The 25133-nt window shown below is 33.3% G+C and overlaps 1 protein-coding gene across 11 annotated transcripts in view; it reads left to right on the top strand.

The window, feature by feature from the left end:
• Positions 1-23555, top strand: part of LOC134539163 (serine/threonine-protein kinase MARK2) — a 282821-nt gene extending 259266 nt beyond the window's left edge. For 9 of the 11 annotated variants that reach the window (XM_063380927.1, XM_063380930.1, XM_063380934.1 and 6 more), the window contains 3 exons: positions 13532-13564; positions 16010-16118; positions 19448-23555. In XM_063380927.1, coding sequence (XP_063236997.1) covers positions 13532-13564; positions 16010-16118; positions 19448-19666 — 361 coding nt within the window. In that variant the 3' untranslated portion in view covers positions 19667-23555. Of the gene's footprint in view, positions 1-6807; positions 9263-13531; positions 13565-16009; positions 16119-19447 lie in introns of those variants that run through there. The other 2 variants (XM_063380932.1, XM_063380935.1) reach the window with 1 other exon arrangement.
• The last annotated feature ends 1578 nt before the right edge of the window (positions 23556-25133 follow it).

The raw sequence follows: 25133 nt of genomic DNA, 5'->3' as shown, positions 1-25133 counted from the left end.
TCAGACTTGCGTCCAGCGCAACGTCGTGTTCTGACCGTTATTTTTTCAAAATTCGGGTGTGGCCTCATTACATTGGTAAGATTGGCAGATGTTGTTTGTTTCCAGTGGCGATCTTAACTCAATTTCACATTTTTTTGAGATACTGCTCTATTACTTTGACAGTGCAATATTATTGAACTTATAGGCTACATAAACGTTTCATGAGACTTATTTCACCAAAACAGTTTTTTTTTGACTGATAGATGATGCGCTCAGAATAATAAAAATGTGCCAACATTATTATGTAAAAAATGTGTTGCTAAATACAGTTGAACTATTAAAAAAGAGTAAAATAAATTATTCCAATCTTCTTAGTACATGCATATTTATGAAATATGCACGCTAAATACATTACATTTATTTAATTTAATAAATTCATGATAGTAGTCAAAAATTTTGTGCTTTATGGTGTATTAACACAGTTATATGGTGTATTGACATGCAATGCACCATATAATCTGGTCCCTATCTATAGATGTAGTCTACATTTTTTTTTTTTGTTGGAGTAATGTCTGGTAAATATTTACCAGACTGATTTTCATTATGTTCACTCGCTAGAAGTTATCTGCCTATCTGGGCACACACACAAGGCTTGCAGAGCTTCATAAGAAACCATGCAATTTAAAAACTGCTCAAGATATCCGAGGGATTTCTGTTTACGGAAAGCATTCAAGAATGCACTGGCGAAGGCTGAGAAGTTCTGTTTTCGTAATGAATTTCCAGGAGAGAACAAAGGGCTAAAACGTGTGTTCAGAATAATAATTTTTGGACTTCAAACACAAGATACGCATTGCATGACGCACTTACGGGCCTTGCAATACACCTTTTATCTTAATTTCTTGCCATATAATGTACTGGTTACTGCTCAGTTATCATAGTTGTGCTATGCACGACAAGAAGACTGTGCACCAGTTCAGAAGCCTGCGCTAAGGGGCGATACCGTGCAAGAGAAATCAGTGAGCATCGCACGTTATTATTTCCTCACTAAAACACACACACACCCCTGACTTGATGGGTCATTTAATGTTCTGTGCTTTCACAGCGCATGCATTCAAAACTGCACTGTGTCATTTTTAAAATTCTTCTCCGTAAATATCCGAGGAGGAAATTTAACTCCAATGGTGGATGAAGATGAACATTAAAGGCTTTAGAAGAAACTCTGCTTTATCTTTAAAGGGTTGATAGTGGCAATGTTCAGGCATTGTTTTCTGTTATTTGAAGTATGAAATTGGCAGTGTCAGTCATTTCCAAAGTTTTTCAAGTGTGTAATGTTCAGTGCTGAATGTTTAACGTTTTTCTTACATAATCTCTGCTATTGCATAATATGAGAGATAGCAGTTATATACACGATATAAACGCAATTCGATGGAATATATATACAAAATCTTAACCTCTAATTCTTAAGTTTTCCACCGGCATCTGTTAAATCTGTATGGTTATTTTGTGGCCGAAAAAGAGATTCTACCCTAAAAGGATTTCTTTCAATGAAAGTTAATTATATAAACTTTATGGAACAGTGGAACTTATAACTTTGTTAATTTTTTTTTGTTCAGTGTTATTTTTAATGTACACTTTATATTTGTGTAAAATATTTTGTACCAGTAGTTTGGTACCTATTTCTATATTAGATTATTAAATTTTGAATCCATGTTGAGCAATAATATTTGTTTTTACTAACAGTATTATCAAAATTATGGAACATTACATCCCTTATAATTTTCACACTGGATTTAATCATTAATTATGGGTTGTCATTCGAAGGCAAGAGATAAAGCTATGGATGCAGGCAACATCATTAAAAAAATAATTAAAAGTTTGAGCTAGTACATTTAGCATACAAGAGGAGATAGCTGAATCTAACATATGTTGTGTCTACAGAGAGTTTGGCATTGTAATTTTGTTAAAATTTTGCATGTTCTGCCTTCCTCATGTCAAAACCATGTATGCCCCGTTACTTTCCAATGGTAGACAAACTCGCTTGGAGGGGGGGGGGGGGAGGAGGGTGCTCTGCATGTACATAATTATGTATATGTACTGATCTTTTTCCGTACCTACCTTTGTGTACGTTATTGTGTGTGTCTCTCTCATTGATATTAGCATTTTTTTTTACACACTATTTTATAGGTAAGCAGACGAGAATCAAAAGGTTGTAGTTTTAAACTGGATCTGCACCATGTTTTTAATACAAATTAAGATAATGCATAAAAATTAATTTTCTTCTCTTTGTGGTATGCGGTCCGCCGTGGCCGCTGCCAGAGTTATTTTGGCCCGTTGGTTTCAACCCTGCAAGTCATGGCTGCAAGTTTCTGTAGGCACTCGCAGGGGCCGTCTGAGACCGGCTTCATGTTGCAGGCTGTCTACGTTTTAGAGTCGAAGACAATCAAGGAAAACTCGAACTCGAATTCGTAGTTGGAATTGGTCAGGGAATTTATTTGAAGTTCTGGGAAAAGTAATGAAAATTCCCAAGTGATAGTACGTAATATGAGGGGCTTAATGTCATTCTTCAGTCTTCATTCATCCAGACTGTGAAAGTATTCTTTTCTGATGGTGTATTAGTGCTAGTTGTGCACACTATAAAGTGACATATCCAAGGTCTGTTTGATGTAGACTAGCCATGGCGTTGGTAAAGGTTGGATTTTGTTAAATTCTTTGAAAAATATCAAAATAGATAAATTATTATATTTTTAAATTAGTCAAGGAAATGTGTAATTTTGGCCATGGAAAGTCAAAGATAAGTCGGGAAATTTTATTACAGATGTTTTATGGACATTCTGGGTCAGTTTGCAGTCTCGGCTGAAATATCTCTTATAGCTGGAATGTGTGTTTGGTGTTTCATCCGGAAGGGTTTACAGATATCAGTTGGCAATTATATGCTAATTCAATGCTGATAGTAAGATTTGAAGTACTGAAATGGAAGTAACTTTTTTAAAACAGCATTTCCACGAGTTTAAATTCTTGGGTAATTAATTTCTCAACTTCTTTTTTTGGATCACTACCATCACTACCGAGTAGTGACTTATGTCCCCACACCCTCCTTGAAAAGCATCTTTCAAAAATAACAGACATGGTATTCAAAAAGATATAAATGTGAAGGCCACATTACTAACCAGTGCTGTGCTTTCACGTTAAAGGTGTGAGCCCAAGAAGTTTACTATATCTTTATAATCATTCAAATTCCAACAAACAATTATAGACAGCTTTAAAATTTAATGAACCTGATAGTGAAAGCAGGTTAACTCATTAAAACTCAGAAGTAAATCTCAGAAGCATATAATTAGAATTAACATTACTGTTTAACAGCGTTCTCCCAATACAATGGCAATGAACTGCAAATATACTAAAGGCACAAATTTATTGAATAATTGCTCTAATACTAAACTGAAAATATGAGGTCTAAAGTTATGGTTACATCACGTGCACGACTAAATATTATCTTGGTCGTTAATAAATATATTTTTATGTAAAATGCTAGGTACCTTAGAAAAAAAAATACAAACGGTACTAAGTGTTATGCAATTTTTTAAGCTTTTCGTAAATATTTAAATTTACATGGAATGTAGGAAATCAAACCCATTAAACATATTTTCTTTAAAAATAAAAATGAATTCTAAAAGATATATAATTTTATGTCTGGCCGGCTTTGTTCTTCCTTCGTGAACTCTGGAGTTTTATTATTTTTAATCGTTGCATGCACAGTCTTCTTTAAAACTGTGAACAAGGTACAACTATGGTTGCAGGGTCCAAAATGTTAGTTCGTAACAAGGATCTGGCTTCCCAAGTTTGCAAACGGCATGTAAATTAAGAGGTGCCGAAGTTGGTTCGCAGTGAGGGGGAACACTTACTTGATCCGACGCGGCGCTCGCTCCAGGTTACGCGTGTTAGCAAAGAAAATAGCCTCACTCTAATTTCCTTCGTCACTCGGGCATAAATCCCCGCAAGGTAAATACCGATAGAGTAGCCGGCCAAGGCTACTGGCATTGACGTCATCCAGTGCCAACGGGAAACCCATTTACAGCTCGCAGTAGCCACCGATGGACGCTTCCTAGTAACTTTTCTTGATGGCACTCTTCTAAGGCACCACCTCATCACTTGTAATATTTTTAGCTAGTTTCACATAAATTGATTTACCACAGCCTGGTCACATTTTCATACGTTTTAAAACTATGCGGCCTTCATTCCATACCGGCTACCAGCTGACTGCCAGTCCAACGCCCCCTTCATTTATTTCTCCCTCCCCCCTCCCCCCATCTACACTAGGTAGGCTCACTGTCCAAATGCTACACCATCGTTCTGCTAATTAAACTTACAGAAAAATTAAATATCTGTATCTACACTTAAAATAATAATAATTCTCCACATGTAACTCAATTTAAAAAATCCTCTTGAAATTACATACAAATAAAATACTGTTCAAATTTCAATCTGATGCTTAATCTGCCATATTCTAGGCCTTTCCAGAGTCTCTCTTTCAAAGTTCGTAGCAACTGTCGCACACTGTCACCAAAGAATCCATAAGCATAACCTGTACTACTAAATAACATTAAATCACATTTTAAAAATCTTACAAATATATATAAATAAATCAAAATAAAGGTAAAAAAAAAATCACGAGACACCTGTTGGGTATCAGCCTGTGATTTGTATCATGGCCTTTAATTATGTACAGACAACATATTTATTTCAACATGTTTAAGTTTTGAGTTCAAGTAGTGAGTATCTGATGGCCATGGAGGATTAAAGTGACACTTTTGACAGTATTTACCTAAACTTTTTTTTTTTACCTTTTGTTTTAACATTTGCCTTTCTACTACATTATCATAATGTTTTAGTAGCGTAGGATTTGTATAAAAAAAAAATTGTGGTTACTTATTTAAAAAATTCAATGCTTTTATATAGGAAAAATTGTCATCTTTATTTATTGTGTCCACCCAAATCTAGTGACGATAAATTGATATATGAACTAACTGCCAAACACCACGAAATAAGGCTTAATTAATTTAACTTTAGGATATTGACGAAATTAAAATAAAGTGCTTGCTTTGCAAGATAGTGACAATTAGCTCATATCTCATATTTATACTTTTATGACTTAGTTATTCACTTATTTTAATTATTTTCTATGGCTACGTACCCATCGCTTACATTTACAGCGAAATTATACTTGAATTCTGAATTTTCATTAACGTTCACATTTGTTTATTTTGCTTTTAAGTTAGAGTAACATCTGTTGTGTCGATAGATCAATCGTAACTAGAGTTTTAAACTTGTCTATATTTTATCCATAGCATAGCAGTCTCCGTGCTTATTTGGACGTTGCATGGTTGAAGATCTTTTTATATTTTCAGACACCGGTACATGATACACTTTTGTTGAATAGTCTGTATATTCAAGTGTGGACATGATTCGTTCCATTACAGTTTTGCGACAGTGGTGAAACAACTTTGATTATTTGTTGTTGTTTACAATGGTGCCTTTTAATAGTACTGAGTTTGAACTGCTGAATTTTTTTTTTATTTTTTTTTATTTTTACTTGTGCATGTATTGACTTAGATTAAAATGCAGTTTTTTTTTAAATAGCTAAGAACAAATTTGGCTCGTTTACATGTATAATATCACGGACTTGGTAAAAGGGAAAAAAGTAGCGCACATCTACTTATTAGCAATGATAACTTTTTCTCAACTTGTCAAAAATTACCTAGTATGTTTACATGTTTTTTGTGATGGAAATTATGATTGATTTCTCACTAGAAGTGTTTATCCATTGTGGTTTGTTCTACAGATAGTTAACCAGTAAAAGTATTAACAGTTGATGCATTTTTTTGACAGTTACGTTCGACTAGTATGTATTCTGTAGATATTGATAACTATTGTCTTATTATATTTAGGTGTAGTTTTTTATGTATAAATATTGTTATAAGGCTTGGCTTTGGGCAGTTGGATAGTTAATTACATAAAATTTATTGATTACCAAGCAATTTTTTTTTTTCACTTTGATTTTACACTGTGTGAACTTATGTTTTTACACTGAAAGAATTCTATAGAGTATTGTTATCAACTTATACAATGTAGAAACAATGATAATGTTGGTCAGTGTTTTTTTGTGTTTTTTTTTCTTTTCACATTTCAATTCTAGAAAAGTGGATTTTAGATGATAGTAGGGATGCACAATGAGAAAAACTTACAACTGCTATCAACATGCCTCTTACTTGTTTATTGTATTTTTAATTTAATCTATATGTAATTTTTTTTTTTTAATTTTGTGTGCACTCCTGCATCAGAGACCATAGTGAAAGCAAGTTTTTAATAGTTTTTTTTTTTCTTACTTAGTCTTGTGTTATTATGGTGAAGTAATAGAAAAGAAAGCAACTGAAAGATGCTGAATAAAGTTGCCAACATTGTGCATCCCTAAATGAATTATACCATTTCATTTGTTGTGCCTTTTGCCTTCTTCTCATAAAAAAAAAAAATCACCGGGGAAAAAAAAAATTCTCGTGGATGGAAGATCTATGCGTGGGAAAGAAATTTGGACAAGAGAGAAGCATTCTTTTGGCAGCTAACCATCTTTGCGAGTTGTGGACTAGTCTTTGGAGCGTGTTGTCTCTGGCCGATCGTTGGCTCCTCGTGCCCAAACGTTCAGCTAACTCCGCGAACCGTTAAACCTTCCAACGCTTTCACTATATGGTCGCTGGGCAGGAGCTTGACTGGGAAAAGAAAAAAAAAAATTTACCCGGCTTGCTCGCTGACTCAAGTTTTTGTATTTATCCTCAGGACCTAAGGTTTGCTGTGACGGACGGTGCCCGTGTGACCAACGTTAAAAACGGGGAAAGTGACGGGACGCTATTGACAGCACCACCCTGCAAAAAAAATAAAAAAAAAAAGGCTGTCTAGAACACTGTTTTTTCAGCAAGTTTTGTGATAGGCTTAGTTTAGTTAGTGTACGACCAGACATTTCAAGACAATTGAGAATTTGTTTCTCAGCAAGCTAATCGGACGGTCTTCTGTTTTATGTGTTTTTTTTTTTTTTGTGGAAGTGACATTGATTTATTGGGATTATGTAAATCTTGATGCTAGAAATATTTTCAGCACAAATTGTTAGGTGCTCTCTGTTTGAAATTTAAAGTATGACTACATTTTAAATACATCAAATTTTTCATTCAATACTGCTACTTGCACAGCAAATAGGACTTGACTTATATATTACACTGTCAAGTTGTGTTTTGATTTACAGTTCAGTTATAAATATGGTTTACTTTTGGTCTGTAGGTACATAGGTAATTTGGCCAAAGATGTATTGGTTTTCCACTTAAAAAAAATTATGAAAAGTCACGTAGCTTCAAAACAAAATTGTTGTTTTTCATAATCTGCTCGGTAAAGTTTGTTGATGTTAATATTTGGTGTTACATTATACAAATTAATCCAATATGGTAACAGTTTTAGTGTTGTTATTTTCTACTGATTTTTATTTATGAAGCTTGTACACTCAATTGTACGCAAGTCAAATATTTTCCCAGCAATATTGTGAGTGCAACTTGTATTGGAATCACCTTTACCTATAAAAGTTTTATTACTTAGTCTGGAATTAATTTTGAAACATTGGGTAGTTTTATTTTGTTTATCATTTTAAGTCCTGAAGCAATTTTTATTTTCATCTTAAATTACATTGAAACATTTTTTTTTTTTGCCTGGTATTTACTAGAAGGGAAGTAGTTAATGTTCTTTCAATCTTATACGTACTTTTAGTTTTTACATCTAATTTTTCCCCTAAATATCCCCCACCCCCTGAAAAAGCATTTGCCTTTATTTTATTTTGGTGTATGTGCACTGCCATTAAGGGCGTATGTCCCGTTCCAGGTCATGATTTTAGATTTATATTAATCACTAATCAACTTTTAGACATTTTCGATCGTTTAACTTTCACGAAATGAAAAATATATATAGTTGCATACTTTTTGCATAATTAGATGCCAAAGTTACATTTTTAACCTTTTTGGGTTGTACAAATAAGGAGAATTTAATTTATTGCAGAACTGAAACTTTTTAGGATTAACTGCAATGCCACTGGCTACTTCAAGAAATGGTTTGCATTTCTATCACAGAAACTCATTTCATGTTTCTTGGCTGTCAAGATCATAACAATTTTGAGAATTTTGAAATGTCAGGTAAAATTAATTAATATTTTCTGAAAGAAATGCAAACCATTTCTTGAAGTAGCCAGTGGCATTGCAGTTAATCCTAAAAAGTTTCATTTCTGCAATAAATTAAATTCTCCTTATTTGTACAACCCAAAAAGGTTAAAAATGTATCTTTGGCAGCTAATTATGCAAAAAGTATGCAACTATATATATTTTTCATTTCGTGAAAGTTAAACGATTGAAAATGTCTAAAAGTTGATCAGTGATTCATATAAATCTAAAATCATGACCTGGAACGGGACATACGCCCTTAAACAAGTAAATGTTTCACCTAAAAAGTCACTTGTCAGGCTTATTTTAATGGAGGTATATCACAGAATAATACTAAGTATTTTGCATGAAGCACAAACTTCATTGAGCAGATTAAGCAAGTTTGTAAAATGGTATAGACAAAAAGATTGTTAGGTTGTGCGCGATAATGAAATATGGTGAGAGTATTGAAGAACTAACCAATGTTCAGTTATATTGTCCAGTGTGCCTTTCTTAAGTGCCACATGAGTTAAAACCGTCTTTTGAAATGGACAGCCAAGATATGTTCCCATCCAACATTTTGCCAAAGTAGAAAGTTTAGAAAAAAGGAATTGGGTAAGTGCAATTCATTAGGAAATGGATTCTATTGTAAATAAATCACTTCAGTTCTACTATTTTTTTACAAATGCTGAGATTTGTGAAAATTGTAAAGTTTTCAAATACTATGTAAATAACGAATGAAGTTTTGAAGCTGCAAATGAATCTTGTGTAAATCAATTGGGAATGAGAAATATTTATGTTAGTTACAGTATTATTTTACTTCAATTGTACATACACTTATTTGTATAAGGTTTGTAACAGTAAAAGTTGTTAAAAAAAGAAGTTAGGAATTTTCTAAAACCTGTAAGTTTGCTCATTTGTGAACATGCTGTGGTAATGTAGGCAGCTAAGTCCATACTGTGAACTCTTTGGAAGGTTGGAGTAGTTGAATGACATTGGATTGGGAACGGGCAAACTATACGAGCCAGTTTTCCTCTTTTGCGTGCCTTCAGTTAATGAATTGTAAATAATGATTGTGTACATAATCTTGCGGTTTTTCTTCAATGTGTGATTTTTAATTATTGCAAGTTTATCTGGTTTTAATTTTGTGAAATAATTTGTATTTTATTTACTGGTCATTTTTTAATCATCCCTCATATTTTTATTTTATTTTCTTATTCATTCCAGAATAAATACCGTACTCTTTCTGTTGGCGTAGTGTGAAATGTGAAAAGTGTTTCGGTTGCTCGTGCAGAGCAGTAGACTCTGACTTGTGTGTGCGTGCGTGAGTGTTGGTGTGCACGTTTCTTGGTTTTTTAGATTATTTTTACATATTTATATTGTTTAAAAAGCCGTGTTTTAATTTTGCCACCTTTGAACTTTCATTTTATTATTTTCACTGCTTAGTGGCAAGTTGTGTATCCTATTTTTAGTGCTACTGTTTATAAAAATATTTATTACATGAAATAAAAAAAAATGTGTGTTTATAATTTAAAAGTGTGGTAAATTTATTTTGGGAACTAATTTCGTTATAATGTATTTTGGGTCAGAAATATAGATAATATTTAGTTTAATTTATCTTTAACTTGATTTCAGCTTTCACTCTTGGGTCTTGTACATGCCAAAAATTCCAACTTGAAATTAGCTATAAAATAATACAAATATAACTTCAAAAAAGAAGATAATTTTAAATCAATAACAAGCATCATCACTTTTTAAAATAAATGATGAGTTATGTGGATACACTTATGTGCATAGTTGCAGTAGGCAGAACCATGAAGTACGACAAATGATCATGTTAATTTTTATTTTTTATTTTTGGGGTCTTTGTTTTTATTTTAATTTGTCATATTTTTTAAGAGCAGATATGTCTGATGTATTCAGCCATTTGTAATCAACACAATGCAATGTTTGCAGTTTGTATTCATCCATTGCTGTGTAAATATTTATACATTGTTTATGATTTTTTTAAAGTGCTCTTGGAATCTAAGAAAGCCTAGAAATCTATTTCCTTGAAAAAGTGAAATTGCTGTAATTAATGCAGTTAGAATCAAAGGAGTGTAGTGACAGAATAATTAAATGTTTGTATGAAGGAACTGTTTGTAGGCAAAAAAAAAAAATTTTTGGTCCCAGAGAAATCCATGTGTACTCTGTGCTGCCATGTAGCAAATTTCGTAAACTGCTGAAGATTCTTTTTTTTAAAAAACAAGACTGAAAGCCTCCAAACTATCCTATATTCATTTCTACTCTTTTGCTTCTGACCACCTCAGTTGATGAAGATATTGAGAACATGAGTTTTAAACTTCCTGAAAAGGGAAACAATTTTCTACAACCAGAACCAAATAAAAATTGAAATGATCTTATCACTTTTGTTATTAGATAAAAACATTGAAGTATGCAATTATTACACACATAACAAATCAGAGAAACCACACTAACTTGGTAACATTTTAATTAGTGATGTGCGAGTCTCGGCATCATCGAGAACGAGTCGAGACAGAAATTTTCTCGATCTCGTCTCGAGATAATTTTTTTGGCTCGGAATTTTCGAGAATTTTGTAAAAAAGAAATAGGTTAGGTAATATAATATATTGAGGCAGCATTTTGCGTTGCGTGTTGAAATAATTAACATATCTTCAACGTAACGTAGATCGAATAAAATAAAATATACTTGTTACGATAATATACACGATAAATTATTAAAAAGTTAAAAACGAACAACTTCCGTTCACAAGTCACTACATGAAACGGTAAACGTAAACAATGAATTGTGCTGTGGTTATCACATTAAATTACAGAAGAAAATGATTATTTTCCGTTAATAAAACCAACATTAAAGTAAAAAATAAATCATTTTCGGTATCAATATCAAGTATCAACGTAAAACGGTACGGTAAAAAATAAAAATATAAACATGACTGCAGAATTCTTCTGCGATTGCATTTTGTTTTATGGCCTTAGGTTATACACACGGCCAGCAGTATATAACAAGCAACATGATGTTTAAATTGCGGTCCGTATCGATAGTGACATATCGATAGTGGCGAATGTTCAGACTTTCATGATCAAGTACCGTCCATGGCTCAAGGAAACTGTATAGACTATGGAGTCAATAACGTATGTTTACATACGACAGTAGGCAAATAAACTGTTGAGTGTAAAGGTAAAGTTGTAATTGCAATTGCAATTATGGATACTTAATAAAATTATTGAATAATTATGTATGTTTGTCAGATTATTGAGTTTTACTTTTTTGGATCATATTATCCTGTTAACTAAAGTACAGATTTCTCGATCTCGACTCGATTCTCGAGAATTTTTAAATTGCTTTCTCGATCTCGTCTCGAATTCAAAAAAGTCTTTCTCGCACATGCCTAATTTTAATGCTTGGTATACATTGATTTAAAAGGGTTTTTAATGGTAACTACGACATAAGAAATAGTACATTTCAATAATTAGCCCAAGCTTTATTGCTACATTAATGCTTATTCAATGTTGTTCAGCACTTTTTTTATATCTGGAATCTAGCCAAATTACTTTTTTTTAATGTATATATGCCCTTAGCTTAGCTCTTACTTAAATTTTATTGCTATATTGAATAATACCTAATGTAATTTCAGCATACATCTAATGGTGTGTTTTTGTGTGTACATTTGCAACACATACAGTGAAACCCCGTTTTTGTGTTCTTGGTATTTACATTATTCCCGCAGTTAACATCATTTTCTGGAAGTCCCGTTTATGTATCATTTAATGTAATGCAAGACTTTCCCTCAAATTACGTCACAGAAATTATTTTCTTCCTGCTATTCACGTCTTGTATACAATGTAAAAACATGTTTAAAGTGTACTAGCACAATACAATTTCGTATCAAATATGATCAAATGTTTCATTCCCACCATTTTCTCCACAAGATGTACGCTGTACGCTATTCTCATGTCAAAGTTGCCCTAAACATTTTTTCTGAAAGTGTTTTATTAACGTGAACATCTGTTATTTGCTAGGAAATCACTGTTTATTTAGTTAATTAACAAGAAGATAAAGTTGTCATGTGTAAATTCTCTTTCAGACACAATTTTCTATTATCTGTTCTATCGTCGCTGTGTAACTGGGATGAAAATGTATGTAGTCAGTGCTGATTGGCATCATGTTTGGTAAGGTTAATGCAATTAAAGAGTGTGTGCACATAGTTGAGTATTGATATCGATAGCTCGCCCATTGCATTCAGCGCACGCGTTCTGTCTCTTGATGAGTGAACTATATTTGATAGATACTGTTTTGTGGTATCTGTGTGCGACGTCGATAGTTCTGTTTGCTGTCTAGCATTTGGGTCTTTGTTTTTTTTTATCTGTTTAAGTGATACAAAATAATATTTCTGTGTCAAAAACTTATTTAATAGTTACATGGGATGGACTAAAATACAGATTAAACGAAAATTAAAAATATTGGTGCAAATTCTCTTTCGGAAACTCTTTAAATCCTCACTTTTGTTTACCTTTATTATTCATCATTATAATACAAGTAATAATTAATTAATTCAATAGTAAATTAAGTTATTTGTGGTTTTTATTAGTTGTATAGTGGGCATGGACTAAGTATTGATGGTATATTAGTAGGCTGGCATACATGGCATTTTTCTTTAATGTTAAGATAAAGTATTTTTTCAAGAATGAATACATACAGGAAATTAGGTACATATGTATTAGATGAGTTTTAGGGTTGTCCCTCAATTTACACTTTCCCTCAAGGAGTTGTGTTGTATACTTCTTATCTCAACCTAGCAACTATTAAAAAGTTATTCAAAAGTAAAACTTGTAGGTCATTTTATGTATTTCAAAATATGGTTAACTTACTGCAAAACATCTAGCGATTAAAGAAAAGTACATTATTATTCTCGAAAAACAAATATAAAACTGCATATTAGTAAAACTGCTATTAAACTGTTGCAGCATCAGTTAGTTTTGATTAAATTTTTTACCTATCGCCATAAAAATTATTTTTTTACAAATTTGCTGTAGTTAATGGACATAAACCTAATTCTTCTGTGGGATTAGTTAGATCCATGGATGTTTGAAACCTACCTGCTTGTGCATGGACTTCATAGGACCTTGCAACGTACATCACTTTCCACCATTGGAAACACATTTTGTTTGGTCACAAAAGTTGGTTGTACAATTTATTTATTTATTTTTGCGAAAGTATATTTGTCTTACAGTGTTTGTTATTTCCAGCTGTAACTTCTATAGTGTTTGCTCATGTGTTTAGATGTGGTTTCTTTTTTAAATTTCAGACCTCTGGACCCGGTCCCTAAACATTTAGTTGGGTATGTCTGCACCTTATTGTTATTCATGATGGGCTTTGGTCAGCTTGATGGTATGCCACACTTGTGTTTATTAATGAATACATATTCTTTTCTCCGTTCATTAAGAGCAAGGCATAAATCATAATGTTCGCATTTAGTACTCTTCAGTTGTGGCATATCTAATTGCTGCTCAAAGCTTTTTATTTATAGTTCGTTTGAATCGGTATTGGGTGGCATTTTTTTTCGTTTATAATAAATTTTTATTTAAGTTTAGAATAGTTAGCCAGTATATGCATGAATTATCTTATTTTATACATACATGATATATTTATTTTTGCATTTAAAAATATTTTTGCATGTTTGTGTTGGCACCTGTGAAACATTCCCAGAATTTCTAAATGTTATTGTGTCCAGCATTATTTTATCTCCTTTAAGTGATAGTTTAATAATGAGTGCAGATGCTATACTGTGACGTTGATATTTTATGAACTTATTCGCAAAGTGCATGCTTCCTTCCCAATGTTCAAAAATTTACTTGAAACCCCCTGACCCTTCCCCCCCCCCCCCTCCTCCTCATTTTCTGTGGGGTGAAAAGTTTTGGCAACCTGCCGATAAGGCAAGAGAGGGGTAATGTAGTAGTTAATAACTTTTCCTGGTGTTTCCCCGTGGTTTTTCTCTGGGGAGGCAGTTTGCAACCATGTAACTGGTAGTCACTTCCCCGCGTCCGTGAGACTTTTGCTCTTGTATGGTCAGTGGCTAGCTCCTGTTTTTGCCCCTGTCTAGGAGCCACGGGCTAGTTTCCGGGCTTCTCCCAAATCAGGGGAAATGTCACAGAATTATAATTAAATTTTATTAAGGGAAATTTTTTTTATCATTTTTCTCAAAAATGGATGTTTTTTGTGTAGGTATTATCATACTCTGCATTGTTTTGAAGAAATCTATGTTAAAATTTGGTGTCCCCAAGTTCCATATTATAAGTTTATTTGCGACATGGGGACACAACGAATTTGCTAGTTACCGAGGTTAGATGTCTACACACACAGGCATTTACTGAAAGACTCTCTTTCCCCCCCTCCCCACCAACTATTCACAGTGTCATTTAGTCTGTAATTATTATCAACAGGGTTCGTACATTTTCCTTAATATCCTTAAACAGTTCTTAATCTGTCTAATTGAATAAGGGCTCTTAAATTTTTTTAAATTTCACCAAGAATCCTTAAAAACTCCTTAATGGATGAATACTGGAATTTTAACGTTATTTTTGTTTCCTTACTTGGCAGAAAACAACGCTTTGTGCATACACATTACAATTGGTGCATTTTGGGCCATGCAATTAGATATTATTATTTTTTTATCATATTCTCACTTTAGAACTGATTGAATATGTGTGTTTTACTGTCGTTCTTTGAACTTATAAAGTAAATGTAAATGTGATCTAATTAAATGTTAGGGCCTCAAATTTCTGATAGATACATGCTTTGGTTATATACGTGTTCCAGAGATAATTATGGACAATAGCAGCATATCTATAAAAATTTAACTAACCAAGGAAATTATTATTTTTTTTTTTGCATTAACTCTATTTCACATTGTAATTTTCTTAAGGGATGTTGTCTTAGTACAAATAGTTTTCTACTGCATGACAGTGGTGAAAATGATGAAGTAAAGGGTTCCTTTAAAAGTTCTTAGTTTTTTATTGCACGAAAGACTACTAACCATGAACAATAATATAGTTTTTTTTTATATATCTGCTTGGTCCATACATTTGGTTACAAACTTTCTATGCAACTTATTACATTCGTTCAATTCTGTTTTATATTACAATTTAAAAATTACACCGTGTGTAACTGTTGGTGTTACATTAGTGAATTTGCCCATATATATTTTTTTTTTTATTGCAATTCAAGTCACCTTTAAATGTTACATAAAATAATTTTTTCGTCTATTTTTGTATATCTTGATTTGCAATAATCAGCAATTTAAGGTCCCAATGTTTCATATATGATTAATAATACATTGACTAACTACTTGTAAATATTTGGAACTAATGCTTTTCAAAAGTACGGATGAAAAAAATTAAAGAGCTGTACTTCCTCTGAAATTGACAAAACAAGTTGTATCAAATTCGTAAATGAAAACTATGGAAATTACATATCCCTCAATTTTTTTTTTGCAAATTGTTTTGGAAGTGAATTTCTAAGGCATACAAGTTAAAGCTCACATATTTCAGATTAGCAAGGAAGTTTAATGACTTATTAGTTATTGTATAAGTAGATATGTGAGAATATGTGATGTGTTTTATTTTCTTCGTGTAAACTATAATCAGTGTACCTATCATGCTAATTTATTGATGTATTTAATGAAACTGCATGTGATACTATGTCTGTGTACTATCGTCATGTTAAGTATCTGGTGTAAAGTATATATAGCTTTAGAACGTCATTTGAAGTGAGCGTTTTTCCGCAGTGGTACAGTCAATGATGATCAAGTGAAGCCTCGTTCGTTGAGATTCACGTGGAGTATGAAGACAACATCGTCTCGAGATCCCAACGAGATTATGTCTGAAATCAGGAAGGTTAGTTTTTCCTAATCATTCAAACCATTTTGTATCCAGTAATTTTCTAAGCTGCAGCAAGACATCGTTGCGCTTTAGGAGACTTAAAAAATTTATTGGATTCTCCTAAGATGCACTTTCATATGTGAATTTTTTTAGCTTTGGGGTGTGTTAACATTTGACGATTATATTCTGTTTTAAGACTGTCCTGTATAACTAGATTTTTAAAATGGGTTGCATCATACAATATTGATGACTTCCTACCCTTACAGACCAACCTATCAACCTTTTAGATAAGTATAAATAGGGACAAAGCAAGGTGGTAACCCAAGAAATGGGGCTGTAAGGTAAATTGCTTATAATTACAAATGCATCATTTGTGTGAGGTTCCTGTTTCTTTAAGAAAAACACAGAGCATTTTACGTGTCAGAGAATGTTTTATTTCAGGTTGTTCAATCAAACCAAACAACCTCGAAGTTGTAAACCTCGAAGTTGTTACTTGTAGAGGCAGGTACTCGTAGCTGACGGATGTCCGAGCGCTCACCGTTAATGTTTGTACCGATTGTTCAGCATCATTAGTAGTGTGCTCGAGCCAATCATTTATATGTCTGTTGCTGATCGCGCTGAATTTATGGGGTTTTCATTGCCTCAGAATGATGAAATAACTCTAGACGTCATACAAAAAGGCTCCATGAATGTCTTTAATCTTCTCCCAAAAAGATGTGATCAAAAGAAACAGTAAGTCAAGATTATGTTTCCAAGGGTAATTTTAAATTTCACAAATTACTTAAAACTCTAAAGTCACTTTGCACGAAAGTGGATGATCACAAAAGTGGGAATATGTTGCTTAAGATATTGCTTATTGATGCAAGATAAATTAAGCATGATCTAACCATAATCAAGAAAAAAAAATCATCAAATTAAAAAAGAGTATGATATATTATACAGCCAAATACTCGAGCAAACTTCATGTAACAAAAATCATATCATGACGTCTCCAGTTGTCGCCGGCGTCTGTCCTAAAAGTGACCCACTTTCGTTGCAGCGGGAATTGCGTGACATAATCAGTGGTAAGAATAAAGTGTGCATCGACGAACAAGGTTTGTTTCACGAAAGTAAACTACAATGAGTGTAGGTATTAGAAATATGCTGAAAACAATTGCCAAACCTACATACAAAAAAACCAAAGCTCTCTTTTGTTTCACGTTTCGTGTCGTGTCAGTTCAAGAGAAAGAAGTTGTTGATTACATCACTGCTGAACTTAATATTTCGCAACTGAGAGAGGCAAAATTCTGGAGCGAGCGTAATATGTATGCGTCGTTGCATGTGTTCGGTTCTGGAAGAGGATTTCGATAGAATAAGCACAATTGTCTGTTGGTCCAGCTGCTGTCTGATTAGCCCATTCTGCAGGGAAACTGCATCAAGAGCAAATTGACAGTATAAACACGTCAGCAGATGCCCATGAAAATGCCAGTAATGCAGGCCAGATGCTCAGCAGAAACTTCCCTCTCCATAGTGCCTGGAGTAGCACTGTGACCTCCAGCCCGCCCAATGGTAGCCTGCCAAAATGTTAAGAGGACTTAGAACTAAATCTACGAAAAAATTTTGAAAATACCATTAATACCCAATATGACAATTTGTCTTGCAAAAATTTCGTTCAATGGTTGTAGTAGCAACTCACACTAATTCGTGGATAATCATTTAATATTTAAAACTGATAGGAATCTGGTACTCATTACAATGGAAAAAGGTAATGGTGTATTGATTTCAGTCAGTAAGCATAAATTTTTTATCAGTACAATCTATCCATAACTATAATTACCCTTGCTTCTCTCCCCCCCCCCCCCCAAAAAAAAAAAACTAATAGGTACCTATGCAATGTATTTTGAATCTTCTTAGTTTTTTTGTCCTTTCATAAAACTAGCATGCAGAGAAACTTGTGCCAGGCTAGAGGTATATATGAGAGGTTATGTCCCTGTATGTATAATTTATTTGCATTATAAATATTTAATAAATAACTAAAATTTATAAATTAGAATAAACATTCAGAATAGTTATTGATATCGTTATTAGTTAAAATTTATCTATTATTTTACTAAATTGAATATATTTTATACAAATTTTTATATTAATATAGAATACTGAGTACTTAAAAAAAAATTTAATTTGTTTGAATTTATACTTTACCATTTGTATTTATAATATCACACCAGTGCTTTCATTATTTTATATGTACTAATTACAGTAGAACCTCGATGATACGTTCCCGTTTCATACATTTTCCCGTGTCATAGGCCGATTAATTTTGGTCCCGCCGAAAGTACTATATTTACAATGGTTTACTTTCCTGGAACATACACTTATAAAACCATTAATTTCCCGTTTCATACGTTTTTACGAAGCGGAAAAGTCCTAAAATCCACAAATTTTTTTTATATTCCTCCTTATAAACTCAGTTTTAATGCTTTTATTTTGAAAAATGATCATTGTTTACATTTGCAAACGTAAGAAAATAACTATCACACCATAGATATGGATAGTATCAGGAAGACTGTGCACTTCGCTAGTAGCATCTATGGCCAGCACCAAGCGAGACTAGTGGCGCAAACAAGAAATGATCATGAAAATGGTGCACGTGCTTTACCAAGGCACGGATCTCATATTTTGTGCAATCGTTTATCTTTGAACTGAATATATCCGTTTGTTGTTTTTTTACGATTGGATTGTTTTGAATTTTACGTTTCTCAAGTTAAAATTTTATTGAAAATTGTTCTGTTGCATAAAGTTGATTGTAAAATGTAATAAACAAGCAAAAATTTCTGATTTTTTTTTTTACAATAGCCTAATTTTTTTAATTTCTAATTTAGTCTTGGTGACTTTTCCCCCCATCCAAGAAAGGACTTCATAACATTTTTTAAGGCCACTGTTTCTCATGTCAGCTTTACTTGATTATGGACTGTATTTTACATTTCTGGTGGTTTTATTATATGTATAATATAATAATGAATTCATATCTTTCATTAATATAATGCAATTATTTATACATATATATTTATGTTTAATCTGGCACTGTGCTGATATGCAGGATTGGAAAAAAATTTCATTATTGCCATTCCCTTTTCATACACTTTCCCGCATCATACACCATTTTTGTGCCCTCCGTTGAAAAGTGTATGACAGGGGTTCTACTGTATTTGCATGCAAAATTAAGTTTTTTTGCCACGTCAAGTAAGTAAATAACTTCTAATGGGCGTGTGTACTTACAAAGAAGTGGATGTGTCTCAATGTCCACGGGGAATGTGCGTCATCGAGCACTGGCTGTTCTCTGGAGTGGTGACGCGTGCCCGCAGGTTCTGGACGCCAACAACTGCGACTACGAGCAGCGGGAGAGGTTCCTGCTCCTGTGCGTGCACGGCGACCCCAACACGGACTCGCTGGTCCAGTGGGAGATAGAAGTGTGCAAGCTGCCGCGCCTGTCGCTGAACGGCGTGCGCTTCAAGCGTATCTCCGGCACCTCGATCGGCTTCAAGAACATCGCGTCGAAGATAGCGAACGAGCTGAAGCTGTGACTACCCGTGCTGGAGGGGGCGTGCTGCGACGACGACGAGGGGAGCGGGCCCCCTCCCGCCCCGGCCCCCCCGCGCGGCTGACGCTGGGGGCTCGGCCCCCTGCGGCCGTGGAGGTTCCGGCGGTGATCTGCGAACTCTTATGTCCTCGGATGTGTCTCTTCACGGTTTCTGCTGTGATCCACTAGAAGTTGTTCTCTTCCGCATTTCTCTCCCGCCGCACGTTTATCGACCATCGCTTTGCGTTGCAGGGTTTTCACTTGCGTTCCGAAATGGTCCCAGCCGACACTGCACCGATCCCGATCTTGGAAATTAGCGTCTAGGAGAGCTTGTTCGATCCGATTAAATTACGCACTTTTTGCAGTAACCATCGCAATTTATTTCATGGCTGTTTGTGATAATTTGCAGCTGTACTTTATCATTTGACACATTTGCAAGTTGCAAGTATTGAATATGTTGAAAACTGATTGGTATCGTTTCAATAGAGTGAAATGTTCGTATCTGACATGTCTCCCGGATAAAGACTAACAGCATTGTTAATGTTGGTTCGTGTATTGTATAACCTGTCACTTACTGAAGAATTTTTTATTAGCCTGATATTTTGTAGGGTACGTACTTGATTGTTAATAATCTCTTGTAATTTTGAAATGTTAAATTATCAACTGAGCTGGCAAATTTATTAATTGGGCACTAATGTTGATGGTTTTGATGTTTCTATTACATTAGATTATAGTGTCCGTAAATAAACTGTTAATATTATTTCTAAGGGAGAGAATTGTTGATTACATGACCATCACTGGAAGATAATCGAAACACTTCCGCACTGGAAATGACCAGCCCAACGTGCTCAGTACAGCTTTTTTTATTCACCCATGTGTAGATATAAACTTGCTTCCTTGCTTCCAGTAAACGTTGTAAATCATTGTATAAAACGTTGCCTCATCCTGAAGAACAGTGCAAAATCTTATACTATTTATCTTTTCTGTTAATGTTGTTTCTATTAATTTTCTGTGTATCTTGTGGATTCATCCCCTGTTAATAATTGTTTCTACAAACTGCCAAGATGTGGTATACTTTCGTTTCAACTCTTCAGATTCATAGAATTAAAGGCAATGCAAAACTAGATTGAATCTTTTGAAATATTGACTACTTTTTGGTACTAAATAAAATACATTTAATATATTTCCTGGATGTTTAATTTTTCACTTACAAGTTGTATTCATACTTAATGCCAATTGTTATTAAGCGAAATAGAATAGCACATTTTGTGCCAACGCCTAAACATTCAGAAAAGAATCGTACTTAATTTTTTTACAGTTAAACTGACGTGAAAATAAAAATAATGTAAGCATATACTAATTGAAAGGAAACACTTTTATAATACTGTAATTGATTCATGTTTGTAATTTAATATATGGTTGTAGAATATTTTATAAAAACCATATTGCACTCTAATATGTATGAAAAAGGCTATGATCGATAATACACAGTTCCTTCTATCTGCATACCGTGATAGTTAAGTGTACTGCATTTCACTTTTTTCTGTTTTATTTGGTATGTCATAATTCTTAAAACGAGGTTAATGTTGCAGACTCAAAAAATTTCTTTCGATATGTAGAACGGACTTCAATAATGTATGGAAACAACAGTGTAAAGTCAGACTCTGTAACTTATCTCAGTTTTGACATTTTAAAAGAGTAGTTGCTGTCGTAGCCATTTCCTGAACGTCACTTGCAAAGCAACACATGATTTTATTTACAAACATTAAAAACCACGTGAAGTTAACACACTGTCAACATAACAACCTTGGCTAAAGGATAAATAGACCATACACTACTTTTGAGAAATGTCAAATTTGAGACTAGCATGAGAGACAGACTATAACATCTAACTTTTGTTTGTATTGGCGAGACTTGTGTGTGATTTAAAGTTTCGAACTGTGTACATTTGGAACTCTGAAACTTGTGTTTTTGTACATTTATTTTGTTCTCTTGTAGTTAGATTCAAAATTTAATATTGATAATTAATAATTTGTATCTTTTTATTTATGTTGGTGAGAATGTTTGAGTACTTGCCAAGGGCTAGAAGTTTAATTTATATTTTGTATTTTTAAACACATTTAAATTTAATTATAAAAAAATTTTTATTTGTAAATATTATAATGAATATTCAGGATTTAGGAAATTGAATTCTACATAGTAAGAAACACCATGAGAGCAAATTGCTTATATTTTGCACATTTTTTGTATGAGTAATTGAAAGAGACATTGTAAATAATTTTGTTTTAAAATATATCTCAACTTGCATAATTATTATTTACAAGAAAATGTTGGTTTAAAAAACTGAATCTTGGAGCAATGTGGAGAATGTACCATATATAAATATTTTAGAATAATTTTGTGGCATAATGTACCGTATTTGTAAATTCGCAGAAAAGAAATATTCATTGGTATGGGAAAAGCTTGTTGCTTCAAGTCTTATGCTATCAAATTTTTTGTCATAGTTTTTTTTTGTATGTGTTGTGCAATTGTCAGTTAAGTTATTACTTTATTTTTCGTTGTACATCTCAATGGAAGAAGGATGTTAGAATTGGCAGTGTGTTAGAAATGCCTATCAAATAGGTGTGTGCTGTGTAAATTGTGCCCAAACAGTTATGTATAGCATATTTTTAAACATGTAGTATCATTATGTCCGAATAACAAAAAATTTTCCAAGTAATTAAAAAAAAAAAACTGACGGATCCATGCTCTTGTGAAATAAGCTGACGAGATTGGTTTGATTTGAGATCATATTAAAGGAAGTGATTACATTTGAATAAATAAGTTGTATTTTCTTGTAACGGTGATGACTTATTTAATGTTCAGTGGTGAGCCCAAAAACAGTGTCGTCTTGAGAGTTAAGACAATTGTGTGGTTGCATAATGGGTTTCAATTACATAGTAATTTTTACAGCTAGTGTCGCAGATGAGTGCATGTTTTTTGTGTGGATGCGTGCAATGGGAGTGATTTTGCGATTGCTGTAACAACGTGCGAAAGCTGTCCGGTAACACAGACGAAAGTGTGATTTTGTCCTCTAGTGCTTGTGTAAGCGCAAGGGCAAGAGTTACGAACCAACTGTGTGGCGTGTTGGAAGAAAGTTTGATCTCCGAGTTTTCAGTGTAATGATTTCCTCTACCTTCATAACTTCAATTGTTTTTTTCCCCCCTCGTGTTGATAGAGATAATTCTGTGTAATATATTGTTTATTTTTTTTTTCTTTTAGCACATACTGCCTGTCTGCAAAGAGAAGTTAAAATGACGCAAGTCTGTTGTAGGTGAATAATAATAATTCTAACAACAACCAATTGAGTGTCTCCTGGCTTGAAGCTCTGTATTCGTTCAGATATATTATTTTCACTGTGGTGGCAGTTAAGGATGTAGTTTTACATGGATTTATTATAAAAGTAACATAACCCATGCTTTTTCACAGACACATCTTGGTCTCAGTTTGTAATAAATTTTGTAATGGTTTTGTTAGATAACCATGAGAAAATGGTACACTTCGTAATGACATTTAGAAGTTACTATTTTTGTTTTTTTTTTGTTTTCATAAGCAACTACACCACCATTTACTATAGATTAGAGTATAAAATTCATTCCTTTGTAAATACTATATAATGTGTTGAGTACATGTTCTGAAAATACTTGTTTATATGTGTGTATCATTCCCCCTCCCCCTTTGTTTGAATATCTGGGCTAGGGTACAATACAAGGACCTGTGAGATAGTGCAGTGACTAACGCCATTGCATTCTCATGTACTCTGGTTTACTTTTTTGAGGTCCTTCCTTATTTTATTTTATTAAAATTCCATAAATCTGAAATGTTTTACACTTAAATATATAACATGCATTTTCTATTAGTGTTTTTTTATCTCCATGATGACTTTTCAAAGATTTAATTTTGCATAGATATCCATACATACATTTTTGGGGGGGAAAAAATGGTTATTGTCATGCTGTTTCATAAAACTATTTTTTTTTTACCAAAAATTACTTTATTTTTCTAGAAAAAAATATTTGTTTTGAAGCAGCATTTATGTGCAATTTTATTTTTTCGTAAATTTAGATGGGGGAAAATAGATATTTTGCAATTGTGCAGTTAGATTTCTAATATGACATAAAATTCTAAAATAAAATTATACATATACATACCTGCCAACTTTTACGGATTGTCCGTAAGTTTTACGGATTTTAATACTATTTTACGGTTTTACGGACGTCTTTAATATCTTACGGATTTATTTTTGCGTGGTGGTTTATTACCATTCACTGTACTGGCCGTGTATACCTGCCAACTTTTACTGTACTGGCCATGTTACCGACGCACCGACGGAAGACGGAATGAAAACAAAACAAGAGATAGTTAGTTATTTGTATATGGTTTGGACTGGACGGTCTACGGTCGTTTTCCACTTACCGCAAGAAAAAGTGCTACCTTAAACGGAGGAACGGACCACAATTGTGACGTCAGCCCTACCTCCTTTGTCTGTTCCTTGTTCCTTATATTATAGCCAAAATGGCTGACTATTGTTCGTAGTTCCAATGTAGTGCTGTGCAACCGTTTTTTTTCCGTGTGTGTTTACGTGGTGGGAACCATGAGTTAGCTAGTCAACAAGAAATATATTCAGACTTACCGTGCTGCGTATAACAACGAATTCCCGTGTATTCTGAAATCGCAAAAAGGAGAAACTTTTTTGTTTTGCACAATGTGCCGGTGTGATTTTAGTATTGCTCATGGAGGTAGGTCCGACATAACTACACAAATTAAGTGTCCTAAGCATAGGAAAAACGTGCTTTCCACAGTAATTCAGAATATGAGCGCATTTCCAGTATGGTCAAAAAAAAAACAGAACCCAATTTAGGTCCTCCATGTCATCTGAAACTTTGCAGTCTATTTCTGTGTTGAAATCAAGGAATTGTGTTTGTTATGAACAAAGGTTTACCTCAGATTTATTAGGTAAAGCAAATAAGGCACATTCAGTCTTAAAATTGCATCAAGGATGATAATCAGGAGATGACTGAAATATGTTACAAACATGTGATATAGCAAGGTATGTCTTTAAGTAATCTTGTTTAGTGAATACTATTCCTTTTGTTTTGTACTTGGTCATTTTGCTTTTCATATGCAGGCTGTGTAAATTGGCACATTCTGGATAGGTTTAGTTTCCCAGTACATTTACAATATTGACTATGAGGTTTTCATTCTAGGCCATCGATATGCCCTTCATGTCATTAGCAAATTAGCAGAAACCAAATGGAATAGAAAAATAGAAAATAATTGCACATAAAGCATGTAAAAAATTGCCGCATTTGATTTACGATACATTTTCCCAATTTAAAAGTTTTCTTGATGACCAAACTAAAAAGTTGGCAGGTATGCATATATTTCTGAGAAACTATAAAAAAAAAATATTTTCCCCAGGAATTCAATAA

Source organism: Bacillus rossius, chromosome 14 (assembly GCF_032445375.1).
Source record: "Bacillus rossius redtenbacheri isolate Brsri chromosome 14, Brsri_v3, whole genome shotgun sequence".
Classification (NCBI taxonomy): domain Eukaryota; kingdom Metazoa; phylum Arthropoda; class Insecta; order Phasmatodea; family Bacillidae; genus Bacillus; species Bacillus rossius.
Note: the sequence above shows the minus strand (reverse complement) of the source record. Positions and strands in the feature narration are given on the sequence as shown.